Below are 22,226 nucleotides of genomic sequence, written 5' to 3'. Positions count from 1 at the left end.
TGTTCCTGAACCTATCTGTTTAACTGGTTTAACAAACACAAAGACATATGGTAGATACATAACATAATGTTTGCTTTGAATTTGTGATGATATGGAGCTGTTCCAGTGTCCTTTTTTAAAAACTTTTTTAAAAGAGCTGTTTGTGTACTTATTGTGCTCTCTACCACTGACTGTATTGCTACATTAGTGATGAAAATGTGACTCAAAGGTAATAAAAAGGTGAATGAACAATACAAGATTGTGAGAGAACAAGGACCCTTATTGTTAGCGTCACATCCTTGTAACCTAATCTCTACGCATAGTGACTCACCTTCATATCATAAAGGTGTTGTTGAATGAATGACTCCAACCTGTAAACCAGTTAATGGCTCCAGACTGATTCTTATCAGCCTGTTTATTCACACTGAAATACTGCCAACAATTCTCCAAAATATCTTGGATCAACATAACGTAGGTTTTAAAGTGCTACCTCTTGTACTCTAAGCATAAATAAGAACCATATCACGGAAGTTAGCTGTATTTTCCCATAAGTTAAAAGCATTTTATCTGTTCTGTTGTACTATCAGAGCAAGCATCTTTTTTATAGCATGTTTTGCTCTCAAATCATGGAAATACAACCATCTTCATGACAATATATATTTTTTTATTCCATTTTGCATTTATTAAAGAGAATGTTTTTTACAACATACATTAAGCTGTGAATCAGATGTTAAATGGAGTAGGGCAAAAAACCTTGTGACATCACAATATCTTACAAGCTTACAAAGTTCAAAACGAGTTGAGTCTGTCTCAGTTGCATCTAGCAGTGTATAGCAAGGGTGAAAGACAAAGGCACACACACCAAAGAGACACACTGTCCACAGTAGCCATGTAGACCGTGGCTAGAGATGCAATCTGCACTATTGGGGTGGAAAGTTCAAATGACCTTCCCTTCCCTTTACTAAACCTAATCTGATCATGATGTATGTCGCAGTCGCTGCAATCGAACCCTATAAGCATCTATTTACACGTTAGTTCAATTAACACATACTGTATATGCCTCAAAAGTGGAAATATCCTACTCGTTCTTCTTGCATTGGCTGTGGATGAGAAATAGTTGGCTTTCCTCCATTGTAAATGGAAATCTGCTTGAGATCAAGAAACTCACCTATCTACACACAATACTAAAGGAGTGCTCTGTTGATTTGGGGAGATGTGATCAATAAAAATGTGATCAGATTGGTCAATGAACTGTCATTCATAAGACCTTGATAAAGAGAGTTAGTACAAATTAAATTACTCTAATCGTCCTGGAACATGTGTTTTTAAAAAACATCTCCTAATATTTTTTTTTACTCTTTTCTATCACAGGAACCAGCCTGCTTTTCACTGCCTAGAAACTGAAGTGTTGTCATGTACACTAGGAACCTGGTGCCATGTCTGTACAGTATACTGGTGTGTTTTTCATATGTTAGTGTTTGATTATTGCTGTGCACCAGCAAGACCCTAAGAGGCCATTTCAAGAACAAACATTAATCCCTCCAATCAAACAGCAAAGTAAAAAATTCAACACACAACAACATCATCGACACTGCCAGCACAACAAAAAGGGTTGCTTTAAGCGCATCATTGGCACTATCTGAAATGAACTACAAAGAAGAATATGTCTGTATATTTCTAGGGAACAGAATTACAACAAGATCACATTCTTTATTTGCCTTTATCAAACCAGTGAAAGACGACATAAGAAAATACAAAGAGGAGACATAGTTACCAGCTAAAGAAAATGTCACTACTCAGGGTGTAAGGCACAACTTTACATGTGGAAGAGAAACAGGCTATCAACAGATATAATTCAATCAGAGGACTGCGTGACGTGCCAAGAGAAAACAAGACATTTCAGTACCTGCCAAAATGGCCGCTCTCCACACCTGGCAGAGCGCCCAACATCCTCACGCTTCTCTTTTTCATGTGTGGAATTCCACGTTTTATTCCCTTTGCACTTTTATATGCAAGAGTGAACCTTGTTAATACACAGTGAGCCAGAAGCCAACCGGGAGAGAGAGACTGACTGCAAAACCACAGTGCCAAACGTATGTAGATGCCCATGGAGGAGTGAGTGAGTTTCAGGAGTTCTGTTTTTTGTATTTTTCTGACTTCTTTAACATGGGAGGTTCTGCTCCATCATGTAGGTCCCATCTGGCACAGTTAAATAAATATATCCTCCATACAGAGGTCACATATATCCCAAGCTTCAAAAACCCAAGGCGCTAGAAGACCTGGTGGACCTTTTGTGTCAAGAAAGTTGTACTGGCTCCAGTTGATTGACTTTAAATAATTTCATTCTTGATTAATTCATATTTAAATAACTCTTCTCTATGAGCCTAAAATGTCAGTATTTTCTTCAAAAGCACTTATTAAAAATAAATACAACAAGCTATTACTATTAACAGTCATGTGTTATTCAGTAACCAATGCAGTAGAAGATTCTCAGACCAAGGCTTTTTTCAACCAACGCAGAACTTGATTGCTGTGTCCAGTAGCTGTAACACTGAGAGGCATTTCACAGTTTTCCACGTAAACTGAAGCTGTCATTCCAGTCAGAGCTCGCTGTGCCCAAGTGCTTGCTGGGAGAACACCCCAGTCCTCACTATATAATTGCTCCCCTTTACTCTCACTGTCTATGTGCGTTTAGCAGTCAGTTAAGAAAACAAAACATCAGTCAAGTCATAGTGTTCAAAAGTCCAACACAGCCACCGTCTTGAATGCTACAGGGGTGACATGTTGCTTGTCAATTAAATATTCATGAAAGTAATTTTCTTCTCAGTAGCAAGTGTTCCGTGTTTCTGAGGAACTGGGAGTCAACAGCCTGAGCTCAACATCAACCATTTGTGGAATATTTACACATATATAAAAGAAACAAAAAACTTTTAAAAAGTGTGTTGTGTTTGCAGTGTTGTGTTTGCTGTACACTTTTGTCCTTGCTGTACAAGGACAAAAGGAGATGCAATTGTGTTTCCTGTTCTGTATTCCTAGCGTGCTGATTATGTGCAGGAGTCATTGGAATTGACTTTCGTTGAGAGGGACACTAAAGAGGGTTTGGGCGGTACGTCAGGCTTGAGGTGTTTGACCCCGGTCCGGGGCAATGAACCATAAGAGCTCATGCTGGGCTGTCGGGAGTGGGACATCCCCTGGGAATTCATGTGCATGGAGTCCACCCTCTGTGGGGCGGGGGGCGGCGACTCCACGTGGTTAAAACTTTGGTGTCTGGACAGGTGAGAGGAGTTGGACGAGTTGGTGTTGTGCTTTTTGAGGGCAGAGCCTTTCTGGGCACTCATCGGGTAGCCCCGCTTGTACTCATGGCCATAGACGGAGGAGTGCACCTCGAGCCGCTTGCCCATCTGGGGCACGGCAGGGGGGATGGTGAGGGAGGCCTCCCTTTGGGGCACTCTGGGCGGCAGTCCGTCGCTCTCCACCAGGTTGAGGCTGTGGCAGGGGCTCTTTAGGGACTTGTACTCCAGTGTGGCACCCTGGTCACCCAGGCTCATCTGGCTGAGGTCGCTGCGGTGGGGCTGCTCTACATACTCATGCTGGTAGGGCTGCTGATGCTGGTGCTGTGGCAGGGGAAGCACTACCACACTGGGGATGTGGCCTGGAGAGGCCCTCAGGGGCAGGTCAGTGGGGATGACTGGGGAGCCCATGGTTTGCAGGTCCTTGGTGCAGGCATTGATCAGATTCTGGTTCCTCTCCCACTCGCGGCTTCCCCGGCTGGGCTTGCGTCGGGGCTGCATGGGGGTGGACTCTGGGGTGGGCATGCCAGCCAGGTCCAGGTGGTGCTGGTCGGCTTTGATCAGAATCTTACCATTGGTGAGGCGGCCGTTGTGCATGAGCGGGGTGAGGATGGCCTCAGGGCGACTGTCCTTGGCCCCGGTCTCAAACAGGCCGGTCAACTTGGTCACGCTGTTCATGGAGCCCCTCCTGTCGTGGTCTTTGTCCTTACGCCCAGACAGCTCAATGTCTCGTCGCCGGTGGTCACACACACAGTAGACGAGGATACCAGAGAAGATGGCACCCATGGCGAAGGCCATGATGACAGCGATGGCCAGCAGTGTGACAGGGACCAGCTGGTCACGCCCCTTCTGGTAACTCTCACGGATAACTCCTGCAAAGACAAGGATGAAATTATTTCAAATATATCAGCAAATGAATTAGTGATCAATGATATAGGTGAAAATCAAATGGTTCAATTAATTGACGAATAAAGCACAAATAATAACGAAGCATTTGTCCTATCTAATTTGTCCTATTTGCAGCAGGACTGTAGACTCTTGTTTTTGAGAAAATATTATCCGCTTAAATCCAGTCTTACACTTGGCAAAAATGATGTTATGGCTTCTACAAAGAATTAAAAGATTAAACATCGGCAGCTGAAATGAAAAAAAATATATTAGATAAATGAACGTTCAAAGGGAAATCTTATTTTCTTTGATGCAAATGGAACTCGTTTTATATGGCTGTGATACAATCTCATATATCAGAGAATATATTGCATTTATGATTAGACCTCCAAATCAAAGGACCTGTGTCATAAATTTCTTAGAGGTCACTTTCCAGGACAATCAATTTTTAAAAAAAGAAGAGAGAAAAAAAGACAGGCGGTTATGGGCTACTAAAGTGATGATTCAATAAAAGTGCAGCAGAAGAGATGACAAGCATCTTGGCAAAGAAAGGGATGGAGAAGATACTGCATCAAGTGAAACGGCAGTGGGTTGTTTTTAATAAAAATGGGCCAGCTCCATTAGAAGTCCTCTTCACTATAAACATGGAGAGCGAAATGATAACCTCCAACTCCTTGATGAAAGTGTTACCCAATGCCCATCCACGCTCCTAGAGTTACAGAGCCTTCAGAACTACCACTACCAGAATTACTCACATCATATGTATATACTGTATTTTATACCTATTACACCTTGCCTATGCCGCTCGGCCATCAATCATCCATATATTTATATGCACATATTCTCATTCACCCCTTTAGATCTGTGTGTATAAGGTAGTTGTTGGGAAATTGTTAGACTACTTGTTAGATATGACTGCACTGGAACTAGAAGCACAAGCGTTTCGCTACATTCGCATTAACATCTCCTAACAATGTGTATGTGACCAATAAAATTTGATTTGACTTGACTCATTCCACATTTTGTTGTGTTACAGCCTGAATTCAAAATACATTTTTGGATTGATTTTTTCACCCATCTACACACAATACCCATAATGACAAAGTGAAAACAGATTTATTGAAAATGAAATACAAAAATATCTAATTTACATAAGTATTCACACCCCCGAGTCAATACTTTGTACAAGCACTTTTGGCATGATTACAGCTGAGAGTCTTTCTGGGTAAGCTTTCCACACCTGGATTGTGCAACATTTTCCCATTATTCATAAAAAAAATGCTTCAAGATCTGTCAAATTGTTTGTTGATCATTGGTAGACAACCATTTTCAGGACTTGCCAAATGTTTTCAAGTAGATTTACGCCAAAACTGTAACTCAGCAACTCAAGAACTTTCACTGTCTTCTTGGTAAGCAACTCCACTGTAGATTTGTCCTTGTGTTTTAGGTTATTGTCCTAGTGAAATGTGAATTGTTCTCCCAGTGTCTGGTGGAAGGCAGACTGAACTAGGTTTTCTTCTAGGATTTTGCCTGTGCTTAGCTCCAGTGTAGATTTGGCCTTGTGTTTTAGGTTATTGTCCTGCTGAAAGGTGAATTCATCTCCCAGTGTCTGGTGGAAAGAAGACTGAACCAGGTTTTCCTCTAGGATTTTGCCTGTGCTTACCTAAAAAAAATATTATAATAATAAATGAAATAAAATTTAAAAAAACTCCTCAGTCCTTAACGATTACAAGCATACCCATAACATGATGCAGTAACCACAATGTTTTAAAATATGGAGAGTAGTACTCAGTAATGTGTTGTATTGGATTTGCCTCAAACATAACAATTTGTATTCAAGACAAAAAGTGAATTGCTTTGCCACGTTTTAATTCTGTACAGGATTCCTTCTTTTCACTCTGTCAATTAGGTTAGTATTGTGGAGTAACTACAATGTTGTTGTTGAGTCATTCTCAGTTTTCTCCTATCACAGCCATCAAACTCTGTAACTGTTTAAAGTCACCATTGGCATCATGGTGAAATTACTGAGCGGTTTCCTTCCTCTCCGGCAACTGAGTTAAGAAAGACATCTGTATCTTTGTAGTGACTGGGTGTATTGATACACCATCCAAAGTGTAATTAATAACCATGCTCAAAGAGATATTCAATGTCTGCTTTTTATTATTTTTATGTCTGCTTATCTTTTTGTCTGCTTTTTGTCTGCTTTTTATTATATTTATTTTTATTTGTACCTTTCTACCAATGGGAGCCCTTCTTTGCGAGGCATTAGATAACCTCCCTGATCTTTGTGGTTGAAACTGTATTTGAAATTCACCGCTCGACTGAGGGACCTTACAGATAATTGTATGTGTGGGGTACGGAGATGAGATAGTCATTAAAAAAATCATTTCAAACACTATTATTGCACATTGAGTGAGTCCATGCAACTTATGAGACTTGTTAAGCACATTTTTACTCCTGAACTTATTTAGGCTTGCCATAACAAAGGGGCTGAATACTTATTGACTCAAGACATTTCAGTTTTTCATTTTTGATTAATTTGTAAAATATTCTAAAAACATCATCCCACTCCAATTTAGGCCTGTGGTCTCTAAGTTATTGTCTTGTGACTGAAATTACATCTGGAGATGTTGTTATATTTGAGAAGTGTTGGACTGAAACGTTTGACTTGTAGATAAATATTTTGTCCAAAAAAATGTGTGTGCCGTTTTCTGGCAGTACTGGCTCATTCCATTATAATCCTTCTAAAACATAAATACATATGTCTCTGGCTCACTTGCTTACTTTTGGAAGGGCATGGAAAACTTTGTTAGAAAACTTTAGTTACATTGAATTGAAGCATATTAATCGTCCACAATTGTGCAGTTCAAAGAGTTGGATTTGACTTGAGAACAACACAGTCAGAGGGCTGAGAATGTCAGACCTAAGCATCCATTGTTGAGAGAGGAGTGCTATGGAGCTGGCAGTTCGTCTTCTCACAGTGTAGGAGGAGGGTTAAGGCATTTCTCAACCAGCAGTGACTTGGTCTCCATCAAACATAGCTCCCCTGCCTAGAGCAACTAGGGGGGATTTAAAAACAACCCCAAGGCCTCCTGAGACCTTTGAAGATGTATATCTTTCATGTATGAAGTCAATTGTTTCTCATCTTAACTACAAAGAGGGCACAACCATAAAGGACACTAGGCCTCAGACAAATCAGAAGATGGCAGTCTTTTAAATCAAGGTGGCTTTATTCATTTGAAGGGCTCATTCATCAAGGAAACTGACAATCAACTTTTTACTACTAGAATGGTCTTGGATGACCTTGAGCCCCAGAGTATCAAGGACAGTGTTGAGGCTTGACATTTACAGTAACTTCAAAACCCTTGACTTTTTCCACATTTTGGTGTGTTACAAAGTGGGATTAAAAGGGATTTAATTGTCTTTTTTTTGACAACAATCTACACAAAATACTATTTAATGTCAAAGTGGGAGAAAAAAATTGAACATAAAAACAGCTGAGTCACCTTTGGCAGTGATTACAGCACACCTGGATTGTACAACATTTTCACATTGTTGTTTTAAAAATTCTTCAAGTTCTGTCAAGTTGGTTGTTGATCATTGCTAGTCCTTTTCAAGTCTAGCCATAGATTTTCAAGCAAATTTAAGTCAAAACTTTAACCACACCACTCAGCAACACTCAGGAACATTAAAATGTACAACTCCAGTGTACATTTGGCCTTCTGTTTTAGGTTATTGACCTGCTGAAAAGTGAATTTGTCTCCCAGTGTCTTTTGGAAAGCATTGTGAACCAGGGTTTCCTCTAGAATTTTGCCTGTGCTTAGCTCTATTCTGTTTATTTTTATCCTAAAAAACTCCCTAGTCCTTGCAGATGACAAGCATACCCATATCATGATGCAGCCATCACCATGCTTGGAAATATGATGAGTGGTACTCGGTGATGTGTTGTGTTTGCCCCAAACATAACACTTCGTATTCAGGACATAAAGTTAATTTCTTTGCCACATTCTTTGCACTTTTACTTCAGTATATTTTTGCTAACAGGATGCATGTTTTGAAATATTTGTATTCTGTACAGGCTTCCTTCTTCCCACACTGTCATTTAGGTTAGAAACGGAGTAACTACAACGTTGTTAATCCATCCTCAATTTTCTTCTATCATAGCCATTAAACTCTGTAACCATTTTAAAATCACCGTTGGCCTCATGGTGAAATCCCTGAGTGGTTTCCTTTATATCCATGCAACTTATTATGTAACTTGTTAAGCCCATTTTTACTCCTGAATGTATTTAGGCTTGCCATAACACAGGGGTTTAAAACTTATTTAGCTTTTCAGTTTTCATTCATTTGTAAATATAAAAAAATATATAATCCACTTTGACATTATGGGGTATTGTGTGTAGGCCAGTGACATAAAATATCAATTTAATACACTTTAAATCCAGGCTGTGACACAACAAAATGTGGAAAAAGTCAAGGGGTGTGAAAACTTTCTGAAGGCTCTGTAAAGCAATTGTAATTATTCATTGCCTAAAAATGTGTTCTTATATCATCTAATATCATCTAGTTTTGACTCTCATTGTCAGATTGCAGTGTGAATAGCCACCAGGAGAATACATTTCCTGTCCAACAATCTAATTTGAATTTCATACCTCCAAAAGCCTTAACACAGATATTTAATACGCATTCCTACGTGTCAAAACAACCCAGCACTTCCTTGTAAAATGAGAAACATTGTCATCTAGTCTGACAGAGATGTGTGAACATTCTCATAGACAGTCTTTTAATCTGTGTAGCTAGTGGAACCCAGTTGTTGCTTATACTGCCTGCTTTGTCTGGGCATACTTCAAAGCCACTTGTACTTCATAGCATCGTTGTCCAGAGCTGTAACCTCTACATACACAGGCATTGTCTGAAAATGATAAAATCTCAATCTCACTGAAATGTGTTCATTGATGTGTAACTGCCACTCGCTGAAAGACTAAACGGTGCAAACACAAAACACAGTACATACCCCGTTGACTGGAAGGGAGGATGAAAGGAAATGCTTTGAGGTTACAGTACATCTACCATGCCTTGGAGAGAACCCATTTCTGTGTTCAAAGATTACGGTTGTGGTCATGGTTGTCTTTTCAACTTGGAGGAAGAGGCAGACCATCACATCTAGCTAACTATGTTCACACCATTTGGATCTATTCCGCATCTGCTAGTATTATATGGATGAATCAGCAAAAACAAGTTAATGCTATTATCTCACCACCCAACTCAGGCACTACCAATGTATTAACCTCCCAAGATCAAGGAAATTCGCCTACTCTCCAGTAACTGTAAGGTGAAAGTGCTTTGCTTTACTCAAACATGGCTAGATGGTTCGATAAAAAACACTGAGATTGAAGATAAAAAATTATATAGTAATTAGAATAGACTGCAATCGCAAAGGCAGGGGAGTTTGTACTTATGTAAGATCAGAGATTGGGTTCAACTACAGATTTAGATTTAAGCCATGATGAGACTGAAGCTGTGTTGCTGGACATTCTATTACCAAAATGCAAACCCATTATAGTCAGAACCTGTTACAGACTACAAGACCAGTTTATGAATTGTTGGAGGAGACTTGCTCTAACTGTACAGATTTTGGTAAATCAGAGGTTATTGTTACTGGTGATTTTAATACAGACATGCGTAAAAAGGACAATTTTATTTTTAAAGCTTTTAAGAATGGTTTGAATCTGCCCTTCTACCCAAACCATCATTGAACTTGTGTTGGTGTCGGATAGATCAAGGATGTCATACAGTGGGGATGTAAAATATGGGCTCAGTGATCATTCCATCCTTTTTTGTAGTAGGAAGGTTCAGAAAACAGTTTTTTAAGTGTCACAACTCAATAAAAATGTGGTCTATGAAGAACTATAGTGCAGATGCTTTTGTTAATTGTTTGAGCAAATTGGACTGGTTTACTGTATTGAAAATGCAATGAGGTGGAAAATGCCTGGGGAAATTTTAAATAATTGTTTTAGATGATGTTGACAAGCTGGTTCCAGATAAACATTTTTTTAATTAAGCAAAGAACAGAACCATGGCTAAGCAATAATATTTTAAAGGCAATTAAGCTAAGAAATGAACTCTTTCTGGAGTTCAGGAAATCCAAGGCAGATTAAGTTTTTATAGACTATAAGAAATTATGAAATGAGGCTAACAGGATGATAGAGAAGGCCAAGAAATATTGTTTTAATGACAAAATAGGTGAGAACAGGAACAATCTGAGTAAAATATGGATGTGTCTGAAGCTGTTAGGTTACACTAACAGATTAAAGAACAAAGCTCGAAATCTTAGCCTGGACGTTGGAGGAAAGGTTACATCAGACAAGACCATGGTTGCACCTAACAACTATAGCTAAGTTACCTTGTCAATCAGGTTGTTATTTAAAATATATATTTAACCTTTATTTAACTAAGAACAAATTCTTATTTACAATGATGGCCTACCCCGGCCAAACACGGGCGCCGCTGGGCCAACTGTGCGCCGCCCTATGGGACTCCCAATCATGGCAGGATGTGGTACAGCCTGGATGGGGAGAGTCAATTCTAGCAGTTTCGAGTTTTAATCGAAAAATTGTCTGAGTCAACTGTGCTAAAGAAGCTGAAAGAACTTGACCATTCCAAAGGAATTGGCCTTGACAACATGAAATCTGCCTGTACATGTGACCTTTTCCTCTATGCAGATACACTACCATTCAAAAGTTTGGGTTCACTTAGAAATGTCCTTGTTTTTGAAAGAGAAGCTAATTTTTGGTCCATTAAAATAACATCAAATTGATCAGAAACGCAGTGTGGTCATTGTTAATGTTGTAAATAATTATTGTAGCTGGAAACGACTGATTTTTAATGGAATATCTACATAGGCGTACAAAGGCCCATTATCAACAACCATCACTCCTGTGTTCCAATGGCACGTTGTGTTAGCTAATCCTAGTTTATCATTTTAAAAGGCTAAATTGATCATTAAAAACCCTTTTTGCAATTATGTTAGCACAGCTGAATACTGTTGTTCTGATTAAAGAAGCAATAAAACTGGCCTTCTTTAGACTCGTTGAGTATCTGGAGCATCAGCATTTGTGGGTTCGATTACACTCTCAAAATGGCCATAAACAAAGAACTTTCTTCTGAAACTCGTATAAGTCTATTCTTGTTCAGAGAAATGAAGGCTATTCCATGTGAGAAATTGCTAAGAAACTGAAGATCTTGTACAACGTTGTGTACTACTCCCTTCACAGAACAGCACAAACTGGCCCTAACCAGAATAGAAAGAGGAGTGGAAGGCCCCGGTGCACAACTGAGCAAGAGGACAAGTACTAGTTTGAGAAACAGACACCTCACAAGTCCTCAACTGGCAGCTTCATTAAATAGTCATAGCAAAACAGCAGTCTCAACGTCAACAGTGAAGAGGCGACTCCAGGATGCTGGCCTTCTGGTATACCAACCCTTTCGACATCCAAGCATACCCTGAAGACATGCTTTATCCACCAAGAGCCAATGTAAGAGGGAACACTTGACCATAAACCGATTCATGATAGGAGTTGTTATGGGCATATTGGATACTTCACTGAATTCATACACAATTACTGTACACCTATATACAGTCAAATATGACTGTATTTATATATTCTCTCTTCAAAGCCACATTATTTATGTATATGTAACTCTTTAGTCGGAGCCTCGGAAAGGCTATCTCTCTAGTTCAGGGGTGTCAAACTCATTTAGCCTGTGAGCAGTATTCGGTCTTCACAGAGGTCCGGAGGGCCGCACTGAAAATTCTTTACATTTCTTTGCTGTCAAAATGAGCAAAACAATAGTAATCTATAAAAAATTTTTTTATAATCGATGCTCCCTGACTATCCAGCTTTTGTTTCGGGATTCTTAGCAACCTGGAAAGAGTGAAGAGATGTAAGTCCAATCAAATTTCTTCAGTTTCCATTTGTTTTTTGTCCCAATTATAATTTTTTTATCCCCTAGCGGGCCGCATTGAATGGGCCTTGAGTTTGACACATGTGCTCTAGTTGAATGGGCATATATCCTTCTCTGTTGGCTGCGTTTACACAGGCAGCCCAATTAATTATTTTTTTTTCCAAATAATTGGTCTTTTGACCAATCACATCAGATCTTTTCACATCAGCCTTGGAGTCATGGCTACATGCACATATGCACCTATAACGACTAAATTTGTCAAACAATTACAACTGAAAGACCACCGATTTATGATCAAGAACATTGTGCTCAAGCTAAGCATGTGAAGATCTATTCAGATCAAACTTATGCTGTGGAAATTATTCATTAATTTAATTGCAGTGCAATTTACAGTGAATAATTTAAAGAGAGAGACTTGTGTTTAAATGTAAGACCACCTTAGAAAAAGACAAAGAGGCTGCAAGGCACTGTACTGTTTGTGGTCTCTGACACAAAGGAAAAGGACAACCTAGCGGGGCAACATAATGCAAGCTAATTGGGAGAAAGGAAACCCGTGGCTTGAAGCTTGACATAAAAGGCGGAAGTGCGCAAATGTAAAAGTAACAGGTCAGATTATTTTTTCAGACTTCTGCAGACAATATTTCTGAGAAGACTAAAGAAATGAAACATATAGTACCAGTCAAAAGTTTGGACACACCAACTCATTCTGTCACGCCCTGACCATATCTCTGTTCTCTATATATTTTGGTTAGGTCAGGGTGTGACTAGGGTGGGTAATCTGGGTTTTTGTATGTCTACGGTTTTTGTATGTCTATGTTGGCCTGATATAGTTCCCAATCATTGTCTCTGATTGGGGATCATATTTAGGCAGCCCTTTTTCCCACTTTCTGGTGTGGGATCTTGTCTCCAGTTAGGTGCCTGTGTGCACACTAGTAGCGTCACGTTTCGGTCGGTCGGTCGGTCGGTCGCTTGTTTGTTTTGTTTTGGTGAGTTTCAGTTCATTCAAAATATGTGGAACTCTATTCACGCTGCACCTTGGTCTCATCATTACGACTATCATGACACATTCAAGGGATTTTCTTGATTTTATTATTTTCTACATTGTTGAATAATAGTGAAAACATCAAAAACTATGAAATAACACATATGGAATCATGTAGTAACCAAAAATGTGGTAAACAAATCTAAATATATTTTAGATTTTAGATTCTTCAAAGTAGACACCCTTTGCCTTGATGAAATATTTGCACACTCTCCTCTCAAACAGCTTCACCTGGAATGCATTTCCAACAGTCTTGAAGGAGTTCCCACTTATGCTGAGCACTTGTTGGCTGCTTTCCTTCACTCTGCAGTCAAACTCATCCCAAACCATCTCAATTGGGTTGTCATGTGATTGTGGAGGCCAGGTCATCTGATGCAGCACTCCATCACTCTCCTTATTGATCAAATAGCCCTTACACAGCCTGGTGGTGTGTTGGGTCATTGTCCTGATGAAAAACAAATGAGAGTCCCACTAAGCGCAAACCAGATGGGATGGTGTATCACTGCTGAATGCTGTGGTAGCCATGCTGGTTAAGTGTGCCTTGAATTCTAAATAAATCACAGACTGCATCACCAGAAAAGCACCCCCACACCATCACACCTCCTCCTCCAACCCTCCCTAACCCAGATGACGCTAGGCCAATTGTGCGTCGTCCCACGGACCTCCCAGTCGCGGCCGACTGTGACAGAGCCTGTGCTGCGATGCAGTGCCCTAGACCACTGCGCCACCCGGGAGGCCCACAAATGAACTTTTAACAGGGCACACCTGCTAATTGAAATGCATTCCAGGTGACTACCTGATTAAGCTGGTTGAGAGAATGACAAGAATTTGCAAAGCTGTCATCAAGGCAAAGGGTGGCTACTTTGAAAAATCTCAAATATAAAATATTATTTGATTTATTTAACGCTTCTTTGGTTACTACATGATTCAGTATGTGTTATTTCATAGTTTTGATATCTTCACTATTATTCTAACATGTAGAAAATAGTAAAACCCTTGAATAAGTAGGTGTGTCCAAACTTTGACTCGTACTGTATATAGACTCAAAAGGAGACGGCATACCATTGTTTCTCCCAGTTCACCTAAATATTACATTGCAGTATATACAATCAGAGGCTTCCTGAGTAATTCTGTTATTTAGACATTACAATACAGTAAATTAGATCGCTGAGCAGTGAGGACCTAATTTCTATTATTCCCTTTATTCAGAATTTCCTAGTAGACTTTCCAGCCTGATAATGGTGAGTGTTCAAACTGAAATTACATTTTGGCACAGTAATCTGCACCAATCCAAGGTTGTGCCCCTATCATGCCACTCTTCTTGGTACACAGGTGCCAGTCAACTGAAGCTGAAAATAACCGATCTAGATGCAACTTGCTAACTGTCTGTCTATTCCAAGTGTAAATTGCCAACACTGAAGGTAGTGAAAAAACATCAGAATTGGGCTGCCTGTCTAAACATATCCAATGATGTTCCTGTGTAACTTCATGGGGTTAAACAATGCAACGCAAAATATGTATCCATGGAGGGATTAGAACAGTGACTGTGCAACAGACGACCAAGGCCACAGAGCGACGGGAGAGAATTCCCCCTCCCTCCCTCCCTCCCTCCCTCCCTCCCTCCCTCCCTCCCTCCCTCCCTCCCTCCCTCCCTCCCTCCCCTTCCCACTCGCCCTGTCTGGATAGCTTTTGTAATGAACCCATAAATTGGAGAGACACACAGAAATGGCCACAGGTCGGCGGGGCAGAGGGAGAGAGGGGGTGGACGGGACTCATTGCCTCAGACAGGGCAGGGCAGGGCAGGGCAGGGCAGGGCAGGGCAGGGCAGGGCAGGGCAGGGCAGGGCAGGGCAGGGCAGGGGATAGATAGATAGATAGATAGATAGATAGATAGATAGATAGATAGATAGATATATCGATATGACTTCAGTTGGTAGAGGGTAGGATGCTCTATAAATATGGTTAGTAATACATTTGCACTACATAAGGTACAGCCTTGGAACATTCCATCTCGACAGATGAAAGGTCCTGTGGAAGGGAGACTGTTCACAATGGTAGCAGATGGTGGTGCAGGGGGGAGGTAGAGGGGGAGGGAGGGTCGCAGGAGAGAGAGGTGGGATATCACACGGATAGATGAGCCCAGACACAACGGTGCTCAAATGTACTGGGACAGCAAACCAAGCAACATTGGTGCTCTTTTCTGGCAGAGGGTGAACTATTAAATATCCACAGTGCGGATACTCATTATTTTACCATTCTAATCATTCCAATGTGTTGCCCTAATTCATTTTGGTACTGTAATATTCATTAACAGATCCCACAAATGAGTGAGCTTCAAAATAGAAAGTTGGAATTTTATATCATTTTAATTGCAAGCAAGGATTAATCTGGGGGCTCAGAATTTGGGGAGTTATACATCTGCAATATTTATAGTTTAATTTGTTTAATTAATGTTAATGCAACTACATTTGATCAAAACATCTGGTGATGAAGAATTCAGATTTCCCTGTACTGTATGTACAGTATTCATGTTCATTTGGCTAAGATGGAGGTTTGATGACTCTATGGTTATGCTTTGAGACAGTGGCTGTCATACCCTATAACCTTAATGTGTTAGACTGGCACTCAGCACTATGTTTTCACAGTACATTTGGCACCTGGAGCTAGGAATGAGAAGAGAAGTGCACCTGCACATGGGAAAGAGGGATAAGGACATAAGGAGATGAGTACTGTTGAAAGGGGTGCTCAATTGCCATGCAGCGATGGTTTAAGCTGCATGAAGGCAAAATGGAGCTTAATACATCAAAGTAATCCTAGCAAGAACATAAATAGTCAAGCCAGAGTTTAAAAACCAAGCCATGAAAACAGTCACAGAACCAAAACAGACAATATCATCAGAGCTCACTTTCATAGCAAAAAAAAGCAGCTAGAGCTGAAACTGAACTCATAATACAGAGAGACAAGCTGCAAAAGTGACGTTGAAAAGAAAATAGAGAAAAATACTGTGAGAAGCTTGAGTTTGAATGTGAGCCCTTGTTGCTGTTAACTCGGTTGCCATGATGGACGGGGCCAGCCAGGACCCAGGTAACAGCAACGAGGGTAGCAACACCACGGTGATGCTGTTTAAGCATGCCGTATTCTCTGCCACCATTGTGTCTGTCTGGTCTGCCTATACAGGTGTCTGCTTCCAGCTTCCAGAGAGGAAAGCGACAGGAGAGAGACAGCTAGCTCACTGAGCTTCATCTAGACTGCATCACCATTCTCCACCCTTCCAGTCTTTTCTCACAATTTCCATCATGGATGGTGACAATGATAATGGAGGAAACTCCCTCCAGTCAATATTTTCACCAATGCGTTCAAATTTGTGATGGGAAGTGCTCACTTCAGGAGAAGGTTGGAGAATTGTGACCCATCCTTACAGTACAACCCCAGAGACCTCACACACTGCCACGTACCAAAGAGAGAGAAAGATAGACTCCTCCTCCCTGATGACCTCGCCCTAACACACACAGTCCTCTAGCTGTACTCCTCATTGTGTGTGTGTGTTTTGTGGATATCTATGAGGCCACCGGTCACCTCTAATCATCCTTATTGATTATCAATATCTACTCATGGTAACCACTCATCTAATAAGATGACTCAGGTAATGGAACTTCTAATGGTTTTCCTGCTCTATTACGGTACATGACATTGATCATGCCAGTGTAATCATGGCTGTGTTTTCTCCAGGCATCTTTATGTGTCTGAGTTTAAAGTGACCTTGAGCCAGCTGGGATGTTAAGACAGCAAAAAAAGGGCATTCAATGTCATGTCCCTGCACAAGATAAAACTGGGGCCATCTTCTTGTGGAAATAAATACAGTGAAATCTTCATTTTTTTCCTGAAGCGTAATGGTCTGTATATTACATCTCTCAGGGACATTAGAGTCTTTGTTTAATAAATCTCTCTCTCCGGGGTGTGGCAATTTGTTCTCTCCTGACACTGTTTCAGTTCTGGGCTAGTCAGCTGGAAGCAGACACAGTAAATCTCATCCCTGCCACAGGAGAAATGGACTTTTCTATTCCAAGGCTTACCATTGGCATCCTGCTGGGTCTGAGAGGGTACTGCCATATAGGGGTCCCTGTTATCTGAGGGCATGGGGGTGTCCGCCTGCTCCACCATGCCGCCCCGACCCAGTGGTCCTCCTGCAGGGGGATGGGCCGTGGTGGGGAATGGGAGGGTGGGATGGTCTGCCGGGCACAACACATGTTAAACTCTCCTCACACTCTCTCTCACACAGATGTGCATACGCACATACACCCACACACACTCGAGGAGCAGATGGGCTGTGCGAAGCTACAAGACAGTGTGCCTGCCTAGTGAGGCGACCCTGGACAACTGATTACTGGACTCTGTATCTCCAGGGAGCTGTGGCCTTGCAGGAAGGGAGAGATAGAGAGTCTCTGAGGAGAGGAGAACCATTCCTTTCCTTCACTCACATGTCATGCTGCCGCTGGCAAGAACTGAACCACCTCTCACACAATCACCTCAGGGAAGCATAAGAAAAAGCCCTATCCCTCCCTAACAATCCTCCCTTCTCTTCACGTCCCAGGCTCTCCTCTACCCGTTACGTTTCAATGTCAATCTATCAGCTATATTTAGTAGAGCGCTTTGTAAAAAGCCCAACTTCAAGACCAAATTAATCACGAGGGGTAAGATATTAATGTCCTCTAACCTAAATTACCCTTCGGATTACACTCCTTAATGAAACCCTGCACTGCTGGCCTATCGCTGGCCACAGTTTAAACAGGACTAAAATTAGACCCTACCATACTCCGTTATTTTTCTATGTTGTATCAACATCAATATTCGTTCCACCTCCGCCTTAAGTTCCAGTCTGTATATTTTGGTGGCGCCTCTGACAATAAAACCATATAAATCACATTATCACATTACCATCCCCACGTCGCTCCTGTTTAGAGCAATAATTTGAGGCTACTCCCAGGCGGTGAGCGGCCATACTGTAATCAACAGCTCGTATGTTAATCAGGCCAGCTCACAGTAAACCATTTTAACACGCTTTCTCACGAGTGGTGGTTGCGGATAGAGGCTGGTGGGGGAGGGGGAGCAGTGGTAGGGGGCCGGGATTGTTGCTGTTGGTCTTCCATGCACAACAGCCCCGCAGCCTCCGCGTGGCAATCATTAAAATGATTTATTTAACAATGCACCGTGGGCTGAGAGATTAGCGTGACAGGACTATTTTATAATTCATTTTCCACGGCCAGGGGAAGTGCAATTCAGGCAGATGACACACATACGGAGTCGGAGGATCAGCTCCTTGGAAAATAAATTCCTAAACTGCCGACTTGTGCTGATACCTTTTTTATAAATTAATTACAGGCAGTGGCTTGTCTGGGGGGGCATTTGCAGTTACATTTAAATATTATATCAACAGTCTGTGTCGGAACCTGAAATGCTTGGGTTTGACTCCCTCAAAAACACAGTCAGACCTTGGGGTGAATAAACACACTACTGTTGAGCTGCATTGAAAGAGCAAACAATTTGTATTTGACCCGAAATCTGACAGGAAGAAATGGGGGAAATGGGGGAGAAACACATGGGGTCTGAAAAGGAGTGTGGAGAGGTATTTCTGGAATGACTTCAAAATAATTGCTATTCTTGTCATTCCTTATGGGAGTGTGAATCTTGTACAGCTCAAGTGTGATGTGTGAGGTGCAATGGAAGACTGTGACATCACTGCAGGCTAACCAAGACTGTTTATCATTTTTCTTCATAAGCCTGGGGGGTAAATGGTTTCAATCAACCAGCACCAAGAATCAAGCATAAACACACTCGATCGTGTAAGTGTGGAATTTAATTGTGCAGTCTGTCTGCGTGTGTATTCATGCTGTAGCCTAAACTAGTGGTATTGTGCAGCTGTGGGTTTGTATGAAAAATGTTGCCGCTTCTTATGTTAGCCTTTGTCAACAACCCTCCATCTTTTCCATGTGCCCTGATGAGTCTAGTCAACCACAGTGAACCTCAGAGGCCTTTTCTATTAACAACAAGATCCATCCAATTAGGGAAAAAAAGGTCAGGACAAATCAATACTATTGCATTGCAGTCTAGGGATCTTTCACAGTAGAGCAGGCCAGGGCAGGAGGAGGGTGGAGGGGAGAGAAGGTCTGGACTCTGAACACTAGGGAGTGGATTTAGGGAGGGCGCTAGAAGCTACAGTACTACACGTTAAAACAGACTGGGGGAAAACAAAAGTAAACTGACCATGGCGAGCCCTTTCATGACCATGAGGACTGGACTGAACATCTACAGAAAGAAAAGGAATGAATTAAATTAAAGCTCAGTTCGTTTAGTCACCTGTGAAATAGTGGGCAGGGCATCATTTCGGGGTGAGAGCAAAGAATTGATAGAAGTGAAGAGCTGAAAATAAATAAGGTTGAGGGTAGGTATCATCTTGTTAATTTAGTGTTGTTACTTACCGTTGAGGGCCACAAACGTATCTAAAAAGTCAAAGGAAAAATGTGTCAATGTTTTCAAAGAGCAAAAGCTAAACCTGCAAGATGAATGATACATTGGCATGATCATTCAATAGCTTTTCATTCGTCTCTTCAAAGTAATTGAAGATCGTAACTGAAGATAGGCATTATTATCCATTGTGATCTATAGTGCTTCTCTGGTTAAAGGATTGTGAAGTGCTTGTTTTCTTGTTTTCTTGTAATTAATTGCTATTAACCAGAAACTAACACAGAGCTATGTGCTCTACTCTAGTCTATACAAACAATTGTTGTGTAAGCCTCTTTAGTGATGTATTTTTATTTTATTTAACCTTTATTTAACTAGGCATGGAGCTGTGTGTGTGTGTGTGTGTGTGTGTGTGTGTGTGTGTGTGTGTGTGTGTGTGTGTGTGTGTGTGTGTGTGTGTGTGTGTGTGTGTGTGTGTGTGTGTGTGTGTGTGTGTGTGTGTGTGTGTGTGAAAGACCTGTCCCTATCCTGTAGGACAGAGGCACATTGAGCCCAGATCAACAGAGGGAAGAGGCCTGCTTACTTTGGCAGTCTCCCAGTCCATCTGTGTTGCCATGCTCCACGTCCTGCTCGAAGGCCGATCTGCATAATTAACAGAGACATCATGGTGAAATACTGAGCACAGGCCTGGACAGATCTGGACTCACACAGGATGAGCACAGGCACAATCAGCCAGGAGGACAACCGTACTGTATACCATCACTATCGATATAGGTCTACGGTCCAATCATCTAATCACACACATCGGGACCAGCGGCCAGGCCAATGAGGAGGAAGGAAGGTGAACACTAGGGCAGCGGAAGCTCTAGTGAAAGAGATGCCATTTTCTCCCAGCCATGCTCAGCTCAGAGCCGACTTTCCTGAAGGACCACCAACCATGCAGTGAAACAGAGCAGCCAACTGTCAGAGAGATTACAGTCACGGATGACAGCCCACACTCCGTAAATCACTGCTCACAATCAGAACGTGGATCATGCCAGTCTACAAGGCTTCAAACCAGAAGAAGGATCTTAATCAAATAATTTTGAAATGCACAACAAAATCCATCTCTTGGTATCTCCTAATCTGCTAATCTGATTTGCCTATCATAGACTCACAGTCTCGAACCAGACGCACAGTTGCATGAACAAAACCTTAAAATCTTTCCACACACATTCTGCATAGTTTTTAATCTGATCTCGATTTATCTAGCATTGGCTTTCTCAGGGAATACGCAAGAGGGAGGTGCAAGTGGGAACCTGTTATTATACTATAGTACAGGTGTTAGCATGGGGAGGAATAGTCAACAGCAGAACCACATCATATGCAAGCTGGTCAGGGGGAATATGCAGGTGACAAGGGGCCAATCTGTTTTCAGACATTAAAAGAGGCATCTTGACATGAAAGAGCTGGAAAATCATCCCCCAAGTCCAGATGGTTGTGGAGAGGGAGAAAGATAGAGAGAGAGAGAGGGGGAGAGAGAGAGTAAGCGCGTGACAGGGGGTGTGAGGGGGGGTAAGAGAGAGAGAGAGAGAGAGAGAGAGAGAGAGAGAGAGAGAGAGAGAGAGAGAGAGAGAGAGAGAGAGAGAGAGAGAGAGAGAGAGAGAGAGAGAGAGAGAGAGCGAGAGAGAGAGAGAGAGAGAGAGAGAGAGAGAGAGAGAGAGAGAGAGAGAGAGAGAGAGAGAGAGAGAGAGAGAGAGAGAGAGAGAAACTGAGTCTCTCCAGGGCCTGTTTGTATTAAGGCCTTTTGTTAAACACTGGGACGTGTCCGTCCAAATGCTATCCATAGCTCGCCACAAAACCAACAGATAATAGCTCTCGAATCCCCACTCACTCACTTCGAAATATTGTACAGTAAAAAGTGAGGTCATCTAACCTCCTAATGCCTCTGTCTACTCAATTTCCAAAGTGGAAACTCAATCAGAACAGTCGAGAGGCCCTGGCTTTAGAAATTATACTAGGATATCGTAATGTAGCATGCGAGACCAATCATTTGGCTGGGATTAAATTCATTTAACATCAAAAGCTGTTCCTTTATTATGACTTCAACTGTAAAATTGGTTTCCACCCACAGAAACCTCACATGCTGTTTGTTCAAAATGCATCTCGTTCTGTGTCATAAACATAGCTATAAATTATGGTGACCATCAACCCCCTCCTCGCAAACCCATGATCCAGTCCCAGTCCCAGCCTCAGCGCCAGAGCAAATATCCCTTTCCTTCCATCAGCCTTTCCAATGGCCATTTCAGCTAGAAGAAAATATAGAGCACCACAAAAAATGTGACTAATCATAGAAACTGCAACTGTATAGAGTGAAGTCATTGAGGTCACCAGTCAACACATGGCACAGATCGTATTATGACTACTGTATATGATAGTGGAATGAGCAGGAACATACTTTGGGTCGAGCACCACCTGTCTGCATGCTCCTTCGGACACCCAGCCGCAGTAGGGATCCCTGGAGGCAATACATGATCTGGAGGAAACACACCACAGACACACACAGCTGTCATCACAGTGTGTATCTTAACAGCCTTTCTTTTACTTTCCTGATGACTGATTAGT

At 41.6% G+C, this 22,226-nt stretch overlaps 1 protein-coding gene across 6 annotated transcripts in view; it reads right to left on the bottom strand.

The window, feature by feature from the left end:
* Window positions 1-622: 622 nt before the first annotated feature.
* The window catches only part of LOC110535018 (semaphorin-6A), a 92,378-nt gene continuing 70,774 nt past the window's right edge, over window positions 623-22,226 (bottom strand). For 3 of the 6 annotated variants that reach the window (XM_036935458.1, XM_036935457.1, XM_036935459.1), the window contains exons 15-20: window positions 22,060-22,137; window positions 20,206-20,264; window positions 19,640-19,660; window positions 19,425-19,466; window positions 17,237-17,392; window positions 623-4,141 (exon numbers count right to left, since the gene is read on the bottom strand). In XM_036935458.1, the coding sequence (XP_036791353.1) occupies window positions 3,024-4,141; window positions 17,237-17,392; window positions 19,425-19,466; window positions 19,640-19,660; window positions 20,206-20,264; window positions 22,060-22,137 (1,474 nt within the window). In that variant the 3' untranslated portion in view covers window positions 623-3,023. The remainder of the gene's footprint in view (window positions 4,142-17,236; window positions 17,393-19,424; window positions 19,467-19,639; window positions 19,661-20,205; window positions 20,265-22,059; window positions 22,138-22,226) is intronic. The other 3 variants (XM_036935461.1, XM_036935460.1, XM_036935462.1) reach the window with 3 other exon arrangements.

The sequence above is a fragment of the Oncorhynchus mykiss genome, chromosome 11 (genome assembly GCF_013265735.2).
Source record: "Oncorhynchus mykiss isolate Arlee chromosome 11, USDA_OmykA_1.1, whole genome shotgun sequence".
NCBI lineage: Eukaryota > Metazoa > Chordata > Actinopteri > Salmoniformes > Salmonidae > Oncorhynchus > Oncorhynchus mykiss.
Note: the sequence above shows the minus strand (reverse complement) of the source record. Positions and strands in the feature narration are given on the sequence as shown.